General features: G+C 41.0%; 1 protein-coding gene across 5 annotated transcripts in view; it reads left to right on the forward strand.

The window, feature by feature from the left end:
- LOC149323386 (ephrin type-B receptor 5) overlaps window positions 1-25,294 on the forward strand; it is a 187,820-nt gene that overhangs the window by 19,968 nt on the left and 142,558 nt on the right. For 3 of the 5 annotated variants that reach the window (XM_089488879.1, XM_089488877.1, XM_089488880.1), the window contains one exon: window positions 24,780-24,929. In XM_089488879.1, coding sequence (XP_089345005.1) covers window positions 24,851-24,929 — 79 coding nt within the window. In that variant the 5' untranslated portion in view covers window positions 24,780-24,850. Of the gene's footprint in view, window positions 1-24,779; window positions 24,930-25,294 lie in introns of those variants that run through there. The other 2 variants (XM_089488875.1, XM_089488876.1) reach the window with 2 other exon arrangements.

A 25,294-nucleotide genomic window follows, 5' to 3' on the forward strand; every position in this document is an offset into this window, starting at 1 on the left:
TCAGGAATTCTGGGAGCTGAAGTCCAAAACATCTGGAGGACTAAAGTTTGGGAACCATTACTTCAAGTCATCAAGCAGTCCAAGGGAAGTATTGCAGAACTGGTTTGTGGGATTTCAGACACATCCTTGAACAAATCAAGCCAGAACTCTCCCTAGGAGCCAGAAACATAAAAAATGGGGCTATTGTACTTTAACCATGTTGTGAGACAACATGACTCCTTAGGGGGAAAAAAAATAATACTTGGTAAAGTGGGAAGCAGTAGGAGAGAGGATGTCCACACTATAGGTGCATAGACTCCATCAAGGAAGCCATGGCTCTCTTTCTCCCCATAATATATTATGATGTAGTGGTTTGAGTGTTGGACTATGACTCTGGAGACCAGGGTTCAATTCCCTGCTTGGCCCTGAAACCCATTAGATGACCTTGGGTAACACAAGTTACACAACAACAACAACAACAACAACAACAACAACTAATAATAATAATAATAATAATAATAATAATAAATGAGGCATTCAAACATTTGAAGTAATTAAACAGAAGGAACTAATGAAAGCTAAACTGGATAATTTGTTAAATTTTCAAATCATACAAGGCCTGTTTGCAATTTGGCTCAGGCTGGTTAATCAGAATTTTGAAAATGAAAGCCTTTTGCCAGTGGGAAGTATGAAGAGGACCTTTGTTAACTCCAGTGGGTGTGCCCACCCATTGATTCCTGCTTATGTTGCTGATAAATACTTTAAAGCAACCCTCATATTGCTGTCATGGGCAGAAGTTTGGAGTATCCTGGAGTCTTCCTTTGTGTTTCCAGAATCTCCTCTTAAGTGCATAAAATTAGCACAGTGAAGTGAGGTTGCTCGAGGGGATGCATCTTCCTCCTTCTTTGTGACTTTGGCTGCTGCATCTGTGCCTTGTGTGTTTTACTCTGAACTGTGCTGACAGGAAAGCCATATTCTGTAAAAAGATTTTGCAAGGAGACAAAACAAAAGGACGCTGTAAACTGGAATAGCTCCTTCCAGAGAGAACAAGAGAGGAACAAAACTGCACGTGCTCTCTGCTACTGTTTTTTCCTTTTTAGTTCTTTATCTGCTTAACTCTTCCATCCTTGTACACCTGGCTGTGGCTGCCCTCTAAAGATTTTTGGACTGTAGGTCACTCATTACCCTTTACTATGTACGGCTGCAAGAGCCGGACAGTGAGGAAAGGAGATAAGAAAATCAATTCATTTGAGATGTGGTGCTGGAAAAGAGTACTGAGGATACGCGAACAACCAAGGAGACAAACAAATGGGTCCTAAAACGGATCAAGCTTGAAATCTCCCTGGAAGCCAAGATGATTAAGTTGAGGCTGCTGTACTTTGGCCACATCATGAGAAGGCATGAAAAGACAATAATGCTAGGAAAGGTGGAGGGATGCAGAAAAAGAGGAAGACCACATGCTAGATGGATGGACTCTATAAAGGAGGTCACAGGTATGAATGTACAGGATCTAAGCAGAGCAGTAAAGTATAAGGAGTCTTAGAGATGTCTCATCCACAGGGTCGCCATGAGTTGGGATTGACTTGAAGGTGGCTAACAACGACAACAGCAGCTCACCTCACCCCTCACCATTGCCTGTTCATTGCTAGGTATTGGGGCCAATAGTGGACATACACCAAACAAACATCTGGAAGGCTACAGTTTCTCATCCCAGTGTACAGAGTGACTCTATCAAAACATCATGAAGTTGATCGCCCAATCATGGAATTTACCCCTACCTTGAAAAGGTAGTTTCAGTCTTTGGATGTGAGACAGGGCATGAGTAGTAGTGAACATAATTTGCCAGATTTTATTTCATCAGAAAAAATGAAGCTATCTTAGAATGGAGGAGGTAAAAGGAAGAAGCATAGGGTAGGAGGAATGTGGGGCTGATACTGATTGCCAAACTGTGGCCGGTTACAGACTGGCACTTTAGTGCGTGACGAGCACGCACTAGGGTTACAAAAGGGCGGTGCTTCCGCACCGCCCTAACCTAGTGCATGCTCGTCATGCACTAAACAGCGACGGCCCTTCCATACGGCCGCCGCCGTGAGGACGTCACGGCCGCGCCGCCTCTAGACGGGGCAGCGCGGACGTGATGTCCTTGCTCCGCACCAGGGCGCTTAGTGCGCCCTGAACACGGAGCAGGAAGGAGCTCCGTTTCGGAGCTCCTTCCTGGTTTAGTCCGCTGGGCGCAGCCTTCAGACAGCTGTGCCCAGCGGACTAAAAGAGAAGGGGGCCAAGCAGCCCCTTTCTCCTTCTCCCCGCCACCGCGGGGTGTCCCTGGGGCTTGAAGCCCCAGGGACACCCCTTTTCAGGCTGCGGGGAAGCGGCGTTTTGCTGCTTCCCCGCAGCCTGAAAAGCGGCGGATCGGGGCCTCAGCGGCTGCCTTTCTGGCAGCTGAGGCCCCGATACATCGGGGAAAGGGGCGGGTGCAGACCGCCCCAAATGGGCGGTCTATAACCCGCCGGTGTCTTGGTAATTTGCTCCATGACATCTGATCTGAGCCAAGTCTTATAAAAGAAAGCGGAAGACATTTCCTGGGTTTAGTTGGTTTTAGCGGATACAATGGATATGACAAACATTTTAAACAATAAGTCTATCTCTTGCCCTACCCTGCCCTTTACAACCAAATTGTGGGCTATCCAGCATCTGTTGTTCCAAAATATGGCTTCAGTTCTGAGCATGCGGGTATTTTTTGCAAAAGCCCTGTTGAGGTCAGTGGACATGAGCCAAAGTAACTGACAGTCACAGAGGCCATGGAAGTTTTGCTGGTTGGCAGCTGTACAACTCCAGGCTTTTAAATGTGTCCTGTGTGTAGTGCCTGAGCAATTTGCAATTTGGGAGAATAGCGCAAAGTACTTTTTTCCTTCAGAACTTGCCGTGAGCCAGGAAGTCTCAGATTTAGGTTTCACATTTGCCAGGAACTCACTAGGTAGTCACGGGCATGCCATTATTCTCTCAGCAGTCCCCATCTGTAACACTGAGATAGATTAACCCAATATCATTAGTAGCCAGCGAAAGGTCGGAAAGGCTTCTGCTGCTGTTCTACCACCTTGTAATCTGCTAGGAGAAAACGCTGTCTGAGGACCTTGGGGAAAGAGTGGAGGAAAGAGAACGTGCCTTTGTTATGCTTCCTTACTAGATTACATGGAGAAATCTGTTACCAAGCAGTTGATGGTTTTGCAGCAACTGGTTTCTGTCCTTTCTTCAGTAAGAAATTGCAGATTGCCAGACAGATCTCAAGCATATTATCTTTCATTTATAATCAACCTTCTACTGCAAAAAATAAATATACAGACACTATTTTCCCTGTGATTGCTGGGCTGCTACAATGCCATACCATGTTTACAAAAGTTCAAATGGCTGAGGCTGTTGTTAACCACCCTTGAATTGATCCTGACTCTCATCGAATTTGTGGATGAGTTATTTCCAAGACTGTCTATCCTCCACTCTGTCTAGCACATGGTCTTCCTCTCATTGTACTTCCCTCCATCTTTCCTAGCATTGTCTTTTCCAAAAAGTCATTCCTTCTCATGACATGACCAAAGTACGGTGACCTCAGCTTTATCATCTTGCTTTCCAGGGAGATTTCTGGCTTGATCTGTTATAGGACCCATTTGCTTGTCTTTTTGACTGTTATCAACACTCTTCTCCAGCACATCTCAAATGCATTGATTTTCCTCTTATCTGGTTTCCTCACCGTCCAGCTTTTACATCTGTACATAGTGATGGAGAATGCAATGGTTTGGATGATTCTAACTGTAGCGTTCAGTTTTATATGTTTGCGTTTTAGGATCTTTTCAAATTCTTTCATAGCTGCCCTCCCTATTCCAGTCTTCTTCTGATCTGTTAACGGCAGTCCCTATGCTGATTAAAGTTTGACCCAAGGTATGGGAACTCTTTTACTATTTTGATTTCCTCATTGTCTAGTTTGAATTTGTGTGGCTTTTCTGTGATCATTATTTTTGTTTTCTTTATGTTGAGCAGTATGCCTACCTTTGCACTTTCTTCTTTGAACTTTCTTAGTAGTTCTTCCAGGTCTAGAATATTTTCTACTAGTAGTATGGTGTCATCGGCATATCTTAGCTTGCTGATATTCTTTCCTCCTATTTTCACTCCACCTTCTTCTCTGTCTAAGCTTGCTTTTCACATGATATTTTCTGCATACAAGTTGAACAGGGATGTTTAAAATACTCCTCATTCCAATAGAATAGAATGTGATCCAGCCACATGTGATTTGCAGGAGTTCAAACTTTTTGCATGGGGCAGGGTGAAAAACTCTTTAAACTGAGAAAAAGGTTTCCTGTTTTTACTGAGGTATTGATGGAAAGCCTCAGAAATGCACATTATTGCAGATGTGGCCATCTGTCTCCTTTGTATAGATTTGAATAATTGCACATTTTTGGCAGGGTGTGGTGGTGAATACATGTGAATACAGTTGGCCCTCCATATCCACACATTATTTCCCCACAGATTCAACAGTTGGCCCTCCATATCCACACATTATTTCCTCACAGATTCAACCATTCACAGCTTGAAAACATTCTCTCTCTCTATTCTTTCTCTGTCTAAATTATGAAAAGCAAACCTCGACTTTGCTATTTTATATAAGGGACACTATTTCTCTATGTCATATTCAATGGGACATGAGCATCCATGGATTTTGGTATCCACGGGGTTTTTGGTATCCTAACTGTAAAGGATACCAAAGACCCAGTGTAGATGTGGATTTGCATTGGAAAGTGAAGATGAAGACAGTCAATCAATGCAAGATCATCAATGCAAATGTGCACACATCTGCATCTGCAGCAATGTGCATAATACGCTCAAGTGTTGACTATCCCTTAGACTAGTTTGAACAACACCATCAATGGAGAGCATGTAGCTTTCTAGATGGTGCTGGACTATTACTCCTAGATGTCCCTAGCGGTCATAGCGAAATGGTAAAGAATACTGAGAGGTATAGTCCAACTGCATCTAGAGGGCCATATAATTCCCTCCCTTGAACAACAACACTGACATGTGTGGATATAGGGTAGTATAGAGTAAATAGTATATGTTATAAAATCAGTGCAGGTGTTGTGGAAGAAAGGTAAGACAACTGGGTTGTGAGGGCAAAACCTACAATATTATAGGGGACAAACAACTTGCCACTTTTTTTGTGCCCTGATCCTCGTGTGCATCTTCAAGGTGCCTTAAGACTTTTTGTTATGCTTGCCAAAACAAACTAACAGGGCTGCTTTTTGGGAGATGGTAACCGATATGAAAGGACTCCAGAGCCAGCATGGTGTAGTGGTTTGAGTGTTGAACTATGACTCTGGGGACCAGGGTTCGATTCTCAGCTCAGCCATGTAAACCCACTGGGTGACCTTGGGCAAGTCACATACTCTCAGCCTCAGGGGGAGGCAATGGCGAACCTTGTCTGAACAAATCTTGCAAAACCCCATGATAGGTTCACCTTAGGGTTACCATAAGCCAGAAACAACCCGAAGGCACACAATACATATCTATGAGAGGACTCCAAGGAAACTGAGTGCCTGCAAGATGGATACACAAGGCAGGTGAAAAGTACAGACTTAGGAGGGAGCAGGTGATGAGAAAAATGAGTGAAAAATACACTTGGGAGAAAAATGAGTAGGTGAAGGGGGAAGCTAAACCATTTTGAGAGAGGGAATGAGCCCCATGAAGAGTAGGTCAGGAGAAATAAAACCTTGGTCAGGAAACAGGGAATAATAGGGCAATCTTGTTTGTGGTGAGTGAAGAACTGAGAAGGGGGCTAAGTTAATATTTTAAGGGGAGAAAACCTTTTTGACTGTTGGCCTCTTGTGTCTGTGTTAAATTGTGCATGCCTCTCAGTCCCTAGAAATGTGGTTGATGAATTAGGAGTTTAGAGAAGAGCAACAGAAGCTATTAAGGGGCTGCCGAGGATTGATGAAGCATGCTACTGAAGGGATGGCAGCTACTGCCTAAATGATGACGAAAGAGATGGCTTACATGTGTCTGCAGTGGATAAAATGATGGAGAAGGAGATTTCTCTCCTCCCCAGCCCCACAAGCCCCGAGTGGACACAAGGTTTCAATAACTCATACACACATTCTTTGAAAAAAATCAAATTAAAACCAGAGATATACCTAGTTCTTTCACCCCAAACATTTATTTTTAGAGCCATCTCAACATGTCTGGAGGGTACAAGGTTCGGGAAGGCTGCTCTAAAGCATATAAAAGTACAAATTAATCTGCTTCCCCAGCCTCTGATATTTTTCCATGTCCGCTAGGGACATCTAGGGTGCATACAAAGCAGTTATTTCTTGTAAAACCTCAGTGGATAATTTTGAAGACAGGTACTGTATATACTTGTGCATAAGTCTAGAAATTTTAGGCCAGAAATTGATCCCAGAAACCTGAGTTTAATTATGCATGTGTCAATTTAATTAATGTACTTTAATCTATATTAAAACAAAGGAACCATCCCCTGGTAAAAGGCAAGAGCATTATCTGTCCTGAAAGCACTGACTCCCATCTACACTCTCATCTATCCATCCTCGCCGGAAATTTGTCTCCCCCCCCCCCAATTTATTTATTATTAACACAGCTAACTTAATTATAACATAATTCTAAAAAACATACATTACAATTATCTTACATTCACCACAACAGTCTTAAACAAAAACAAAAACAGACATGCAATCAAACCAACCAACATAAAACATGCATTCTTAACTTCCTCGCCCCTGTTAGTTCTTATTTCTGAGAATATTTGACTTTTAATTTCTTTATCAAAACCAGTTATCACACCTCTCTACTTGATTATGCATATATAACCAGTTCACTTATTATTTTACATTTTAAATATAACATTAATAGAACTATCATTTACTTTTCCCCCTTTACTCTTTGTATACTTACTGTATGTATAGATACATATGCATTACCTCTATATTAATTCAATACATTTTAAACATAGTTCAGATAGATCATTATTTATGGAAAATGATAAGCTTACACAAACTACTTAGAAACAATTCAACTGAAAAATTTGGGAAAGATCGGTTGAAAAAAAAATGCCTGCCAGAAATTTGTAAGTTCTTTGACAATGTTTTCCATTGCTTCAGCTTTTAGGTCCTTTGTTACATGCCCCCAGGTTTTGCCTTCTACTTAGGCATGGACCATGTCCAAATCCATAATTTTGGCCCCCCAGACCTGCCCTTGACTTATACATGAGATCGACTTATAGTTGAGTATATAAAGTAATTCTGCTGATGCCCCTGCATTGGGAGTAATTGAATAGTTCTATAGCATTGATACAGAGTGGTGGCATTGGCATGAGGCCAGATCAGTGATTCATGCAGAGATGCAGCAGGCATTTTCTGTGGAATAGTATTGTGGTCTCATGGGAACCTCATAATACTTGGGCATTCCTGGTCTAGAAAGATTTTTTAAAAAAAGGATTACTGAAACAACCAGCTTTCTTCTTGGAGGGAGTGATGCAAACTTGGCATCACTCCTGGCATATTTCAGCATTAGCCACAGGTATTCACAGAGAGTCAAAGAAGTCTGAAAAAGATGTCAAACTAAACAGACTTTCCCTACTCCCTTGGGCTCCTATAATCCTAATAAAGAGCTCATTGGCATGTGTGGAGGAAGAGGTTTCTGTCCCTACAGCAAATTTGTCTGGGCTTGTCCCAGGTTTTGCAGTGAATTGGCACAGACTTCTGCCCTGGAGGAGGTAGCTCTGCACCTTGTTTTCTTATTTCAAGGGTATTTTCTTGGTTTTCGGTCCTAATGTGGCTGTTGACAGGACAAACAGGTCCCCAACAACTCCCATGAAATATAGATGAACTTGTGATTGTGCAGGAAGCAAAGATGTGCTCTGAGATTTGTGCATTATTGCTTCCAACACCAGCACTAAAAATAACCCCAAGACTGATCAGAAAGTGATGTTCCAAAGCTGAAATATTTATTTGACATTCTTGCACACCAGCCTCAGCTGCCTTTCCCCCCAGAAACATTGATTGTATTTGCTTGTGAGATTGGTTGGAGCATGGAAGTACTAAGCTGGAAAGCAGATTTTAGGAAGAGAAAATCAGAGGCCTTCTGTGCTCTTAAAAGGGAGAGATCCTTTCCCCAGGTTTCTTTCATATCTGAGAAGAATTTTAGAGGATGGGCAGTACAAAGCCCTCTGGCTGTATCTGCTTTATTCTAGCTTTTTCTAGCTAATGAATCTAACTCACTATAATCTATACATGTCTTGCTGGGAAAAGCTTGAGTCTCTGGTTTCTTATTGGCAAAACCTTGGTACCGCTTACCTTGTTTTGCATAAAAACCTTCTCAGTTTAAAATAAAAGCTGCCTTCCATATGCAGTCCTGTCTGTTTTTTAAACACTATTGCAATAAAGGCATGCACATAGTAGTCTTAGTCTAGTGTTGGTCTGCATATTGTGATGGTTGTATATGGTGTTGAGTTACGCACATAAGATCTGACCCTGGTGTTCCCAGACAGAGGTTGTGTTTCTTCCTCTGCCCTTCCTACATTTCAGATACTCACAAGAATAGCCTCAGTGTCTCCACTGGGCTAAGCTTGCCATCAATCTTTGTATCAGCCTCCTGCCGTCTTTAGTTCTGGATCCAAAGTAATAGTGCATTTCTTATTCCATGCAAGAGAATCACACAGAGAGGATGAAGACAGATTTCTAGTACAGCCTTATATCTATTTAGAAATAAATTCCAGTGAATTCAATGGGATTCACTCCCTACTAAGTGGGTATAATGTTGCAGCTTTAATGTTTTGAAAGTGATCATAGTGGGTTATTCACCTGCGGTGTAATTGTGACCTCTCTGCATCCATGCCAGCAAGTTCAGCAGTAATTCAGCCATCTTCATAATTTTGGCAAGCTGTGTGGTTTTTTTTTTCCTTTTCAAAATTCAACCCAGATATATTTTACATGGATACATGCACTTTTCCCAAGAAAATGAAGGATGTACACAATCACAATTATTACTAGTTTTTTTTAAAAGTTGCAGAGCTACTTTGGAGACTGAGCACGTGGAAGACTTTTAAAAGAAACTTGCTCTGGGAGAGTAAGATATTTTTATTGGACACTCTGAGAATAGTTTCAAGCCTGCCATGTTCTTAACCATTAAGTCTTTCTTTATCTATAGTCTTTTTTGCAACCTTTCCCACTAGCAATATCTCCTCTTCTTACTTTACACCAGGTAATTGAAAATATGAGTTCATAGTGAGCAAAGTGTTTATACTTAAGCTATGTTTTTCTCTCTGGTGAGTGCTGTATAGCTTCACTTGGTGGGTGTAGCCACCAGGATTTACTGGCTCTTCCTGATGAGTGTTTGGCACACAGATAGAATTGGTTTAAGTTCACAACCTCACAAAGCATGAATGGCACATTGTCATTTGCAGTAGGCTGCCTCTTGTACCATCACCAGATAATTCTCACCTTTCCGCGTGCGGTTCTTGTTCATTCTTGTATGTTTTGGTTCTGTTCCCACTTTAAAAAGTAATCTTTCCGGCTAAAGTTGCTTTTCCTTTTGTTTGTGAACCAGTTATTTGATAAAAATCAATTCAAAATTGCCTCCGAAAAGGCTGCTTCTTGCTTTTCTCCAGTGCTTTTAACTGCTGGAAATGTCTTCTTGTTGCTGTTATTGGCCTATGTCATATAAGATTATAAGTTGCCTTACTGTGATACTGCAAAAAGAACCATCCTTCAAAGATCCAGATCTTTTTAAAGAAAAGTAATGGAAAATACTGTGTTTTTTTTTTAAAAAAACTTAATTCTTGTTAAATACTCTGTAATCTTGTTTCCATAGAGATGATGGAGAATTGTGCAGTTTTGTAAACATGCGTGCTCCAATGTACACATGAGCCATGGATTTCCCCAGTAATTATCACCTTTTTGTGTCTAGAAATGTCTTATTTAAGATGCTTGTCAAGTACAGTCCCTTGCCAAATCATTTTGTTGTTGCTGTGTGCCTTCAAGTCATTTCTGACTTATGGCAATCCTAAAGAGAGCCTATTACGGGGATTTCATGGTGAATTTTTTTTCAGAGAGTATTTCCCCTTGCCTTCCTCTGTGGCTGAGAAAGTGTGATATGCCCAAGGTTACAAAATGGGTTTCCATGGTTGAATGGGAATTTGAACCCCGGTGTCCAGATTCATAGTCCAGTGCTCAAACCACTACACCACATTAGCTCTTAGAACAAAGCATTTGCCCTTCCTTAAACCTAATGGTCCATCTGTTGCTTTGAAGTTAAAACTCTGGCAGTTTAGACTCTTTTGTCTTATGGGGAATCATAGCTGGGGAGCCTTTTCAGTGAAGTGTCTCAATTTCAGAGGAAGGCAAAGGTAAACTTTCTTGGTTTATCTTGCTAAGAAACCCCAAATGATAGGTTTACTTTAAGGTTACCATGAATTGGAAATGACTTAAAGGCACACAACAACAACAATAGACACAAAGGAAAACATCAAACTGTTTAATTATTTAGCCTTTATTTGTGCCAATATTGGATTTTTGATCTGTGTGCTGTGATCTTTGAATTGCTAAATGGCTTCAGAATCCATTAGGAAGAAGATAGAGTGTCGTATTTGAAAAATGAGACCCATGGTATTCATAAATCTCTGTTGACTAAATCCAGTTGTAACTCTTAACTAGAATGGATTTACATAAATGAGTGTGATTTGTTGCACTTGTGTAACAAATGTTTTTGTATATGAGTGAAACCCACGCTAACTATGACATTGGCCCAACCTTGCTTCCACTAAAGACAGGCATCAGGGAAATCATGCAGTTCTCTTCTGACACTGTGGACTCTTCATGTGTCAAATAGGCAGCTACTACTGTCTGAAATCTTCCCATGGAGTATGTACAAGTCTGCTGGTCTTCAGTCATGTGCATGTAAATATCTTTTGGTATTACAAAAAGGGACTCTTGAACATATACAGAATACATTTGCTCAAGGGAAAGAAATCTTAAAGAAAGGAAGAGAAAAGAAGTAGTACCATACATACTTGACTATAAGTCAACTTCATGTATAAGTCAAGCAGGTTTTGAGGCCAAAATTATGGATTTTGATATGACTAGGGTTGCCATACCTGAGGACCTCCAAACCGGGACAAATGTAGGACAAGGTTTGAAAATGTAGGACTTTTAAAAAAAATTTCCTGGCCAGGAAATTAAAAAAAAAGGTCCTACATTTTTAAACCTTGTCCTCCTCCCCCTCCTCCCCGGCTTGGGAGGAAGCCTCGGCCTCCTCTCAGGCTGAGAAGGGGTGCGGGGGCCGCTTGGCATTACGGCGATCGCCACCGGTGCCAAGTGGCCTCCTCCTCCTCCCGGCTTGGGAGGAAGCCTAGGCCTGCTCCCAGGCCGGGAAGGGGCGCGCGGGCCTTTGGCAATTGTACTTACATTGACATGTGGATAATTCAAGCCAGTTTTTTTGAGTCAATTTGGGTCAATTTTTTAAAATTAAAATTTCTAGATGTATACGTGAGTATACATAGTAAGCAGAAATTGCCTTTGAGCATACGCTAACTCCCTCATTTTTGTGAAGAGTGCAGCTGAAGAGGAAGCTCTTTGTCTTCTGACTCTCTCTCTAGGCCCGCCTGTCAGGTGTGGCAGTCATATGAGAGACGCTGTGCTTGAAGAGGAATGGCCCTGGAGTTGAGATGACAGGCATCCTCTCAACTGAGGGGAACATGCATGGAATGAGACAGTAAGCACACGAATACTAAGAGCTGCTCAGCTGGAGGTTTCTTGTTTTCTGGCTCTGCATCTTCCTATTCTGGTCACTAGCAAGATGATGAGATGCCAGTTAGGCCACCAATAATTCTGGCCAAAGCCATTTGTCTTCTGAAGGACCCTTGCACCATTTGAGATTGCATTCATCAATCTGAATTATTTGCCTTCAAAAAGATTTTTTGCATCTCAAGAGACTGAGGTCTCCACCCCCAGGACTTTGGCTCTTTTTATTATGTATTGTTTTATTCATTTGATTATATTGTATGATACTGTTGAAAATTGTTTTTAAAAATATATATACATATATTAAATTTTAAAAAATATTTTCTATAAATAGTGTGACATCTTACAACTCCTAACCTCAGTTCTTCTCAAGAAGATAAGATGCCAGTTGGACCACTAATAATTCTGGCCACAAAAGACCTTTTTGGCTCATGATGCCTCTGCAAGTAATCTTTAAAAAGCTCAACGTTTTTTCTTTGTGAAGTCGAAGGCTTTCATGGCCGGCATCCATTGTTTTTTGTGGGTTTTTTGGGTGATGTGGCCATGTTGTAGAAGAGTTTATTCCTGACGTTTCGCCAGCATCTGTGGCTGGCATCTTCAGAGACAGATGATGGTGAAACGTCAGGAATAAACATTTTTAGAACATGGCCACATAGCCCGAAAAACCCACAAAAAACTAATTTTTCTTTGCTTTGCTTACAAAGACTGTAGGAAACCTGCCATGAAGTAATATACAAAGAGAGAGAGAGAATGAGAGAAGACAAAGAAAGAATGAAAGAGAGGAGAAGCTCTCTGTTGCTTAGGCATCTATTACTGTATATACTCATGTATAAGACTAGAAATTTTAGTCAAAAAATTGGCCCCAAAACCCTGGGCTGGCTTATCCAGGGCTCAATGTATGTACTGTATTTTAAGTCTGTCCTGGGACCACTGACCATCCTGTATTCTCTTTCATCCAGCCTTTAGGTTGAGCACAGCCATTTGTTCCTGCTGGAATTTTGTAAGTTCTCAAGCATTGTTTTAATTTGCTTTATCCTTTACATCTTTAGTTCCTTGCCTCTGAGTTTTACCCTCAACTTATTCACAGGCCATATCAAAACCCATAATTTTGGCCCCAAAACCTGTCCTCAACTTATACATGAAGTCAACTTACTGTCAACTATATATGACAAGTTCTGTGTTAAGACGCCTGAGAAATATTATGTAGAGATAACAATCACCTCATATTGAGTAATTAAAAAAAAGTACTCAGACTTCCAAAGAACCACATCTTGGCAAGTGAAAATACTAGTGCAACATTTCTTAAAGTCTCTGTCATTCTAAGTAAATCACGATGATGATGACGATGACAAGGAAGATGTAGTTATTAATGATGAGAAGATAAAGGGATATTGTCTCGCTGAACAGTTTATCTGAAATAATTAAAAGCTCTTTATCGGTCTCCATGCGTCTGGAGTATGTCTGCCAGTCACCATTTACATTGCACAAATAATAATGACAATGAGTCTGAATTTCCAGCATGCCATGTGTGCAGTTTAGTGGCAAGATCTAAGGAGAATGGTATTTGGTAGGCAGGGTTTGAACTCATGGGGTGAGAAGCAGAACTTCTAGATGGCTTTGGGCAATTTTTTCTGTGAATCATTTCTCATTAAAACTAAGATTACCATTCTGCCAATTTAAGAAAGTGTAACAAAGAACAGAGAGAAATTACATTAATTTCTTAAACTTTTACAGAGCATCATGGGAGATCTCACCGGTCTCACATAAGCATTGTGGACATTTTATGTTTGCATCCTACTCTTGGGTCTTGTGACCTGTGCTTATGGTTTTGTACTCTCTTCAGTTTGGAGATTCTTGTGGACACAGTACATGGGCCAGTGAGAGTATGTAAACCATGAGGCTTAACTGGAATGGTATTACAGTGGGCCCTGGGGTTTGGTTCCAGGACTAACCATGGATATCAAAATTCATGGATGCCCAAGTCCCATTAAATACAATGGTCTAGTGAAATGGTGTCCCTTATATAAAACAGCAAAATCAAGGCTTGCTTTTTGGAATTTATATCTTTTTGGAATACTTTCAGACTGTGGATGGTTGAATCTTTGGATAAAGAATCCATGGATATGGACTGTAGTTGTCTGGAGGGAATCATCATTGGGGTGGGAAATGCTTTGTACTGAGCCTCTAAGGTATGTTTTGAACATGCATAGTACTGTACAAAAACTATAGCTAGGGTTGCTTAGTCAGGAGACCAATTTGGAATTCCATCTTTGCTCCCACTGAGTTCCATTATGGAAGATCAGTAGGGTGTAGGTGAACTGTATACCATATATACTTGACTATAAGTTGACCTCATGTGTAAGTCGAGGGCAGGTTTTGGGACCAAGATTATGGATTTTGATCTGACTCATGGATAAGTCAAGGGTAAACTTAGTGTCATCTAACAAAGGATGTAAAGGACAAAGCAAAGGAAAACAATGCCAAAGAACTTACAAAATTCCAGGAGACATAACTGTTTTTGCTCACACTAAAGGCTGGATGGATGAGAAAATAAGAGGGGATTCAGTGATTCCAGGACAGATGACACTCTTGCCTTTCACCAGGGCTGGTTCCTTTATTTTTAATGAGAGTTACTTATATTGACCCATGGATAAGTCAGCTCAGGTTTTTTGGATAAATTTTGACCTATATTTCTACACTTATACATGAGTATATGCAGTACGTATGTGAAAGGTGCCATCTTTGTGACTGACTCCTAGAAATCACCCAGGTCTGTGACTGTGAAGAGGGAAATTGTCCCTGCCCTGCACATGACTGACATATTTGTTGTGATATCAGTTTTCACGGATTTAAAATCATTAATTAATTGCAAGAAGGTATCCTCAGTTGGAAAGTTATGTATCTATACATGTATTAGGGAAGTAGGAGAGGAATTCTGCAATTCTGAGAAATGCAACAAAAACAAAAAAAGGACACATTTTCACATCCTTAATTCTGAGTGAGCCTATGCTGGGAAAAGTTATAAAGCAGCATGCCGATTACACAGTCAAACTGTATGGAATAAAATTCATTTAAAAACATTGTTACTGTTGTGTGCCTTCAAGTCATTTCTTGCTTATGTCGACCCTGAGGTTGAGAGTCTATGACTCACAAACCCTGATCTCCAGAGTTGTAATCCAATACTCAAACCACTACACGACACCAGTTCTCTATTTAAGAACATAACCCAGCAACCTTTTTGCAGATGAAAACAATCTGCAATTGAAATGGGGTTTTGCTTTTTCTTATACTTAAAAAAAAAGGAATTCTAACATCTGTGAAATGCAGGAAATGGTAATGGATCTCCAACATTGCTGTACACAGTTCAAATGTATATGAATTAAGAACAGAATGAGCCATTTTACAATAGTAGTTCAATGGTTATTGTTTGTCTAGTTACTTTGCGAATCGTCTAATCTGACTCCCAAATAGTGGAAGAGAAGTCTAGAGTTTTACTTAAGTCCAAATTAAATAGAATCAGATAAGATGAGCACATTCTAGGTCAGTACTTTCTACTGAGATATTTTTTCTTGGAAGCATACTGTAATCTGCAAACTAGCAGCAGGTTGTATGCTCCTACCTTGGCTTCTAAATGTTGTGCATTTTCAAATTATGTTTGTGTTCATTTGCTAAAACTGACCAGGTCATGTACAGACAACAGAACAGTATTGTTGGCAGAACAATATCAGTATATACAAGGCTATTCTTGATTTCTTTGTACACTTGACATTAATAGACTGCAGTCACATAAATAGGATGCACGTGTAAACTTTTGTGGTGACTGGCTAATCCTCTTTAAAATATGAATAGGATCTCTATGTCTTAAAAGCTTTATAGAACACAGCAGGCCTACAGGAAAAAAAACCAGACGTAATTGTTTTGAGGTGCTGTAGAAATATCCAATATTTTTCTAATATGTATTGCTCCCCTGGGGATGAATGGAGCAGAACAGTGTTTCTACATTCTTTTGTTCTGTTAGTTCAAAACTTCTTGTTAAACCTCTTTCCTCCTTTGTTTTCGAATCTATCAATTTTCTATCATGGCACCTGATGAAATTTTCTTCTGCCTGAAACCCATGGTGCCTGATGATTCTCTATTTTTAAAAAGAAAACTTTACAAGTTTCTTCGTTGTCTGCCCCCCCCCCCAACACACACACAATTTGATCTTTTGTTCTTCCACTTTCATCATGGTCCATCTCTATCTCAGCCTCTTCTTCAGTCTTTCTTTCTTTTACTTTCTTCAGCTGTCCTATCTATTTTGGATCATAGAATCATAGAGTTGGAAGAGACCACAAGGGCCATCCAGTCCAACTCTCAATCAACGCATTCCTGACACATGGCCATCAAGCCTCTGTTTAAAGACCTCCAAGGAAGGAGACTCCACTACTCTCTGAGGGAGTGTGTTCCACTGTCGAACAGCCCTTACTGTCAGGAAGTTCCTCCTAATGTTAAGGTGGAATCTCTTTTCCTGGAGCTTTTATCCATTGATCAGGGTCCTAGTCTCTGGAGCAGCAGAAAACAGGCGAGCTCCCTCCTCAATATGACATCCCTTCATGATGGTAATAGTGTCTCTGTTAGGTATAGCACCCAGAGTACCTGTGTAATGTTGCCAGAGTGAATACAGGACAGGGCTCCTGTCCTTTAACGGTTGTATAGAAACGGGAATTTCAGCAAGTGTTGTTTGTCACACAACCAGGTCATGAGCAATACCTGCTGAAATTTCTTCATCTGCTCAACCATTAAAGGTAGACAATGATGCAACCTTACCTCTGGTCACCCCGAATGATAGCTGTCAGTAGGACATTCTGTGGCTCTCTAGAGGAGGTTGAAATGGGCAACTGTGGCTCTGGGCATCAGAATGTGCCTGCTTCTGAAATACAGTGGTGACAATTGATTACATGGCTGTTTAATAGTACCAGCTTATAAATATACTGAGGCCTACATAGGTGCTGATCTAGCCAAAATTGCATGCCATTAAACCCACATAACCATGAGGGCCACCACTAGTGGAGGAGACTGGACCATCATGGATTCCTTTGCTGAGAAAGGGAAGGAAGGATGTGGCGGGAGAGTTGACTGATCCCATGCTTCACATTGGATGAATAGATCCTCCTGAAGCATAATGACAAGGGATCTGAAACACATGAAGTAAACAGTGGTGAACCCTACCATTGAAGAAGTTCTTTTACCAAGGTTCAGTCGGCCAGCTGGCAAGATGTTCCACAGTTTTATTGAGATGTGTGGAGGGTCACTCTGGACAGAGGCTGCTTCATGTTAAGAAATTAAGTGGTTCACTTGTAATACATGAGAATATTTGGTGGGGTGCAGACCTTGATGCTATGATGTGTGAACTTGAAGTTGTTTTCCTTTCTCATACTAGCATATTATACAAATCTTATGTGTCTATGAGAGCCACTATTACATAGTGATTGGAATGTTGGACTGTGACTCTGGAGACCAGGGTTCGATTCCTGGCTTGGCCACAAAACCCACATGGTGGCCTTGGACAAGTCACATGCTCTCAGCCTCATGGGAAGGCAATGACAAACCTCCAAACAAATCTTGCCTAGACATAATTGCTTCACCTTAGGGTCAAATGAGTCTGAAACTACTTGCAGGCACACAACAACAACAACAACAACAACAACAACAACAACAACAAATGTGTCTATAGATTCCTGGGAACATTATTGATCTGGATGAAATTGCTGAAATTTCTTGTGAAACTGAGGCATTTCTCAAAAAACTAAAACGTTGCTGCTGATGGGATTGATAAGGGCTGCTTAGGTTTTGGGATGTGTATTGATTTAACGGCTTGAACCTTCTCCAGATGTTCTTTACTTTGTCATACAGGGAGAAAGGGAAGGTGGGCCATGAGCACCGGCTGTGTCCCCATCTTCTGCTGCCCCTTTGCTTCCATGTCCCCATGGATTTGAATTCTGAGTGTGCAGGGTGTCAGGTTAAGGTAAGGTTAAGGTTAAGGATGCCAGGTTAAGCTGGCAGACTTCTCCTCTACTGGTGCACCACAGTGTGGGATGGCACGGGACAGGACCTGTAGTAGATGCGGGGACCGAGCCAATACACACAATCGTGCTTTAACAACCACAAGTTGTTAAAACATTTGAAGTAAAGAGGAATGAAATAGGGCTGGAGTCATCATTGAGTATGGATGTATTCTCTCTGGAGCTAATCGGTCAGGAGAATTTCTGCATGGCTGCTCTTTCAGCGGACCGTTTACCTAGCGCTCATGTATGTCATTTAATATCTAACCTGATAAGTTACATGCATATATCCAAACGATGGTAGGATATAAGCTTATGCAGAAATGTGGGAGATTATTCATTTTCCTATTCTCCATAGAATTCCTGTGAATAAACTCAACCATGATTTTTCTGAACAGGCAAGGATGATTGGACTGCATCTGGACTGCAGAAATAATCCAGTTTGACACCACCTTAACTGCCTTGGCTCAATGCTATGGGATTTTGGAAGCTGTAGTTTTGTGAGACATTTAGTGTTCTTTGTCAGAGAGCTCTGGTGCCACAACAAACTACACATCCCAGGATTTGATAGCATGGAGCCATAGCAGTTATAGTGTAAAACTGGATTATTTTTGCAGTGTAAAACTGTATCAAACTGGATTATTCCTGCCAGAGAGAATTTTGCTCTTTGCCAGAGGAGGCTTAATGTCTCACAAAACTACAGTTCCCAAATTCCATAGCATTGAGCGATGACAAAGTGGTGTCAACATGGATTAATTCTGTAGTGTTGATGCAGCCTAAGTCAAGGTCACATTAAAGCAGGAATCCTGTTCTCATTTACCTTTGACTTAAGTTTCAGTAGATAAGTTGTCTATTCAGAGGATCAATCTATGGAGCAGTCAGTAATACTTATCACCTCTGCAGTACAATGAGATATTATTCATACTGTACTTTGTGATTCAGTCTTAACTTTGACCATCTTTACAAAAGGGCTGTTCTAGAAGCCATTTTCCTGCTAGTGTTATGCAGCAGAAATGTGCGTATGTTTCAATTTTTGCTGGCCATCCAGTCATTTTGATCAAGAACATGGCTATTAGCATAGATAAAAAAAATCCATTGGTATGGAGGGAAGACTATAAACTTGTCCTAATAACTAGTATGCAATGACAAACTGTTATGACTTCTTCTTCCTGAAAGCCCCAGAGAATAGGACCTGGAGCAATGTGTGGCTTTTGGGAAGCTGCGTATTAATTATTAGAACAAGTTTACAGTCTTCCCTCCATGTCCACAGATTTTTGAATCAACGGATTCAACCATCCACGGCTTGAAAATAAATATATTTCCCCATCGCCCAAAGCAAGCTTTGATTTTGCCATTTTAAATAGGGGATACTGTTTCACTATGCCCTTGCATTTAATGGAACTTGAGCATCCATGGATTTTGGTATCCACGAGGGGAGGGGGGGGGGCTTTGAATAGTCATGTGAATTTTATCAGAAAGACTAACACAATTTACAGTTTTAGAACTACAGCCAGCCCTCCATATCCCTGGATTCTTAATCCACGGATTCAACCATCTGTGGTTTGAAAAATTTTAAGACGTATATAAATTCCAAAAAGCAGACCTTGATTTTTCCATTTTATACCAGGGACACCATTTTACTATGCCACTGTATTTAATGGGACTTGAGCATCCACAGATTTTGGTATCCACGGGAATCCTGGAACCAAACCCCAACAGATACCAAGGGCCCACTGTACTTACATATAGGTCCTTATGCTATCTTACTATGTACATCTATCATTCATGTAAGACATTACATAATGTATATTGTGAATCCATTAATGAAAATTTTCAAAGACATTTATGATGATAGGCGATCAAGGTAAAGTTAAGTGCCTTTCAATCCTCCTGACTGTCAGTTGAAGAGTTAGAAGTACACTTTAAAAAATAATGGAATTTAAGGTCTACCAACAGCTTGATGGTGAACAATGAATTTATTATGAATCTATCTTCTTAGTTCATAAATGACATAAATCATGAACAAAAACATTATATTGCAATGGCATTGTAACTAGAAGTGACATACATACATGCAGTACATTGTATTTGTTTGATGTATTATCCAGGTAAGGGAAAGATAATGTCTAGATTTTAGAAATAATAGTAAATATTTTATTCCTCTCAACTGTGATGATTTTTTTTCATTCTCTAAGTCTTATCAGCCAAATATTGACACTGTGTTTCTCATGATGGTTATACATAGAGTACATTCATATTTAAGGATAAATTATTGTTTTGCACATGTGAGTATAATGGAATTTTTTATTCAGGGAACCCTTATCAAGTTTACAGGTGACTCAAAACTGGAAGTGGTGGCTAACACATTGGAAGATAGGATCAGAATTCAAAAAGACCTAAATAAACTAGAAAATTGGACCAAAATTAATAAAATGAAGGTCAGTTCAGACAAATGCAAAAGCCTACATTTAGGCCATAAATACCAAATACACAGATAAAGAATAGGGGATTCATGGCTCAGCTGTACTACTTGCAAAAAGGGACCTTGGGATTATTGTTGAATATAAGCCAGGAGTGTGATGCTGCAGCAAAGAAGATGAATGCTATTTTAGCTTGCATTACTAGAAGCACAGCTTCCAAGTCAAGGGAAGTACAGTAAAAGTCCCACTGTATCCTCCGTTGGTCAGGCCTTATCTGGAGTACTGCGTCCAGATATATAGTGTCTAAATCAAGGGAAGTAATAGTGCCGCTTTGGTCAGACCTCATCTGAAATACTGTGTCCAGTTTTGAGCACCACAGTTCAAAAAGGATGTTAACAAGCTGGAGCATGTCTAGAGGAGGGCAACCAAACTGGTGAAGGGTCTGGAAACCATACCCTATGAGGAGAGACTTAGGGAGCTGGGGATGTTTGGCCTGGGAAGACAAGGTTAAGTGGTGATATGATAGCCCTGTTTAAATCTCTGGAAGGATGTCATATTGAGGATGGAGCAAGCTTGTTTTCTGCCTGTCCAGAGAATAGGACACGGAGCAATGAATGCAAACTACAGGAAAAGAAATTCCACCTCAACATTAGGAAGAACTTCCTGACAGTAAGAGCTGTTCAGCAGTGGAAAATGCTACTTTGGAGTGTGGTGGAGACTCCTATGGAGGTTTTTAAAGAGATGCTAGATGGCCATCTTTTTGTGGTGCTTTGATTGTGTGTTCCTGTATGACAGAACAGGGCTGAACTGGATAACCTCTCCCAACTCTGTGATTCTATGATTCAGTTCTGGGCACCCAATTTTAAGAAGCATTAGCAGGAGATCCGGCATTGAGCAAGGGGTTGGATTCAATGGCCTATGAGGCCCTTTCCAGCTCTATTATTCTATGACTCGATATTTTTGTGGTTGGCTTCACACATAATGAAATACTGTACGGACCCTTTAACAATCCACATGAGAGAATACACTCTTTTTTTCACTTTGTGCATGCAAAGTTTGCATCAAGAATTTGCAGGAACCAACATTTCTTTTTTAAGAATGTGCGTCTGTTTCTCTATGACTTGAACCATCAGCAATCTGTTGTTCCAAAGAGGCGGGGGAAAGGGCTTTGATTTTAAAAACAACAACACAAAACCAGGATTTGATGACACCCATTACTTTGTTCTCTTTGAAGTGTTGGTGTGTTCCTTATGTCCCTTGTTTTGGTACTCCCTGTGTTTGAAAATCACAGAAGTTTGTGTTAACATTAATGAGGTGTGTGTATCACATGTTAGAAAAATCAGGGAGTTTGATGCTTTGGAAGCTGTTCTGTAAACAATGGAGCTGCCTTGGAATACGATGCTTATGTTGCGTCTGTTCATTTTATACAATGCAGTGTGCTTTCTAGGAGCAAAGGTTTTCCTGGAAACACTAATAACCCCATTCCCCTCCCTACTTCTGGTATGATTCTAGCAGGATTGGGTGGTCTTTCAAGGTCCCCTATAGGCCAATATGAACCCCCCCCCAAGCCCTTGACAGTTGTTTACCCTTAGATTAATTTGTACCAAAAGCCAAAATCCAGAGGCTGTGACACTTAAAACAACTATAGCAATACCAGGATGGTGGTTGATTCCCTCTGAACTATATAGGCTTGGTGTGTGAATTGATATAACTTGTATTTGTTTTTGTTGTTTATAATTTAGGAGTATGCAATTTTTAATATACGTGTTGCTCATAACACATATTTAGTCAAGAAGTTCAGTGCCAGTTTGCTTAGTTCCCTTACAGCTGGACCAGAGTGTAACTCTGTGGTGTGTGTGTATGTACACATGTATATATAGCAATATGTGCACTTAAGGTCTTACGCTTTTTGGCTTTCAGAACAAACATCATGAATCACAGAATTCCAAATAATTTATTTACTTGGATTTTCTTTGTGGCTGGACCTGGTCAGCTGTACTTTCATGGACACTATTGGATAATTAAGTATTTCCTAGACTTCCATGGGAACTTTGCTTAGCAGTTGTACTTCCTTTTTCTACCTTTCCGTTGAGTACATAGATCCTCTCTGCACAACAAAATCATATGATGTATCCCAGATGCAAGGAAGTACAAATAATGTGGTTTTGGGGTTTCTGGAAAGGAATGTTTGCATTTTGGGTTTCCATTCCGATGTTTCCAGACGGCTGCCCACCAGTCCAAGCTACTGGCGATATGGAGACAAAGCAATTTCTCTTGTTTTGATTTCTTCAAGGGTGGCAGGCTTTGAGGGTCTCCCTGTCTCACCTCATCAGTATTGTTATATTTCAGACACAGCTTGAAACAGTTTCCTGGGGGACCTTGAACTTCAGGTAATGCTTGCTAAAGGGTTGGGTGGATGGAGTCAGAAATATTTTAGTTGTCGGTGTCTACAAGAAAATCCCAAGTTGGCACAGTGTCCTAGGAAAGGCAAACACACCCATCCATGTTGGGAACTGCCAGGAAATGTTCTTTAGTTGCCGGCATGTAAACAGGGCTTGCGCATGTTTGTTATGGAGACAGCAAGTGTGGGCAGACTTCAGTTTTGCAAGATCTTCTGAGAACCACTGAATTGAAGACTGGCGCAAAAAAAAAGTTTATAACTAAACGATTCTGAACCCAGGAATGTATGTGGAGTATTGAAACTGAACAGAATCCACAGGACTTCCACACAAAAACCCATTCCTGCTTATCCCACACCTTCTTCATTTTAGCGATACCATTTATGAGGCTGGAGTTGTCTTGTTACAGCAGTTGTTGAAAACAGGAGTCAGAAATTCTCACTGATGTACTGAAGACCTGTTGATCCCAATCTATCTTCTGCCCACTCCCTCATGCTATAGTATGTATGCACACAGTTGTCTGTTACTGAAGGGGAAGAGAAAACCAGAGGCGTATTAGTGTTGTAGCTTGAAAACAGGCCTACACACTTGCCATTCAGCACCAAGGAGCCCACCAGCCGTGTCTGTGTTTTGCCACCTGTTCTTGCAGTCTCAGCCACCGCAGATATAAGAGATTTTTTGAGATGTTGCGGGAGGAGATGGGCTCGAACAGGAGATGCACAACTTATGCATGTTTTGGTCTTTATTCTTGGAATATGTTGAATGGCCAAACCAAGAAACAAAGAGCTTCTGTCCTGCCCTATTTTAGAGACTTTTTTCCAAAGGGGTCAAGGATAGAGTTATGGGCCATCCATAGAGGATTCTAGAAGTCTCTTTTAACTCTGATCAAGGGGAATCCACAAACTGGAGGTAAGACTGTTGGGGACAGTGATAGGACTGTCAAGTTCCTATTTCAGGTTCTGCTTTGAGAAAAGTAGGAGACATCTACAGTGGGCCCTTGGTATCCACTGGGGTTTGGTCCCAGGATGCCCCATGGGTACCAAAACCCATGGATGCTGAAGTCCCATTACATACAGTGACATAGTAAAACGGTGCCCCATTTATAAAATGGCAAAATCAAGGTGTTTTTTTGGGGAGGGGGATTTATATTTTTTAAAAATATTTTCAAGCTGTTGATTATGGAATCCGTGGATAAAGAATCCGTTGATATGGAAGGCCAACTGTAATTTCTCTCTCTCTCTCTCTCATTAATAGTTAAAATCAGTAGTTAATTAGTAGTACAATCAGTAATAAATATGTCCATGCAAGGCAGAGATGAAGTATGAGAGCCAGTGTTGCACAGTGGTTTGAGTGTTGGACCGTGACTGTGGAGACCAGAGTTCGATTCCCCACTTCACCATGAAACTCAGTGGGCGACCTTGGGCAAGTCACATGCCCTCAGCCTCAAGGGAAGGCAATGGCAAACCTCCTTTGAACATCTCTTGCTGAGAAATCCCCATGATAGGGTAACCAGAAGTTAGAAACAACGTGATGACACACAACAGCGAGAGAGATGAAATAGGCGTGTAGTGAAAAGTAAGAATAGAGTCGCTCATTTACTCTGAGGAATGCTTTTATAGGGTCAGGGAATGTTGCCTGACTTGCCCCAGCCAGTTGCTGCTGCTGCTGTTGTCTTGAGCTTTCCTTGGCTTTCCTATTTTCCTGCAGTTTTCCTCTGTAATTTCCCCTGTTTGGCCAGAGTTCTGGGGTGCACAGATTGAATCAATTCCAGCCATATGTCAGATCCTAGGTTGAGAAACTGCTGCAAGCTCCTGTCTTGACCTAATCAAATAAAGTTACCTGAAATTTGTCTTCAAGAAACACATCTTGGCGACGGAAAGTTGTGAGCCTATGTGACGAATTAGACATCTCTAATGGGAGGTGGGAATCATGTGGCCCTTCAAATGTTGATGAACTGCAAATCTTAGCATTCTTCACCCTAGGATTTATGGCTGGGGCTGATGGGACCTGCAGTTCAGCAACATCTGTAACACTTTGCCAGAATTTTTCTTGGGAAATGAATGTCGTTGTTCTGTTAGCAGTTGCAGCATGCCTTTTTCTTCTGTGGCTCTTTTTGGCTACACTGATGACTTCATTGATCTTTCCCAGGAATAGAGAAGGTGTCACCATGTGCCAGGGCGCTCCCTTTAAGCCTGGAAGAAGAGATGGACCCTGCCTGAATGGAACTGTTGCTTGAGCCTCAGCGGTTACAGTATCTTCCCCTGTCCTTTGTTGTCATCATTTGTGGCTTCAGTTGTGGTAAGTGAGAGGCTAAAACCAGCAGATACTTACATTTCCCCCTCCTGCTCACTAAATCAGAACCAGCTTTCTGGATTAGTCATAATTTATTTAAGAAAGGAAGGGGGGATCGTAATTTTCCAGTTTAATCCAGCCTGACAAAAGCACAGATGCTACGGAGGAAAGACCAATTGAGGCTGGCTTGGGCTGAAAATGCTATGGAAGCAGAACAGCTGATGCTGCAGGTTGGCAGGGACACTGGGTCTAGTAGGCATTCAGAAAGGTGGGTATGATTGCAGAAGGGAGGGGAGGAAGGAATGAAGGCAGCATTTTGAGAGCTGGGCTGAGACCTGCCTCTGGGAAGAGGAGGAGGAGGGGTGAAGCTG

Source organism: Sceloporus occidentalis, unplaced genomic scaffold (assembly GCF_023333645.1).
Source record: "Sceloporus occidentalis isolate IW3139 unplaced genomic scaffold, rSceOcc1.0.p SCAF_1, whole genome shotgun sequence".
NCBI classification, from domain to species: Eukaryota; Metazoa; Chordata; class Lepidosauria; order Squamata; family Phrynosomatidae; genus Sceloporus; species Sceloporus occidentalis.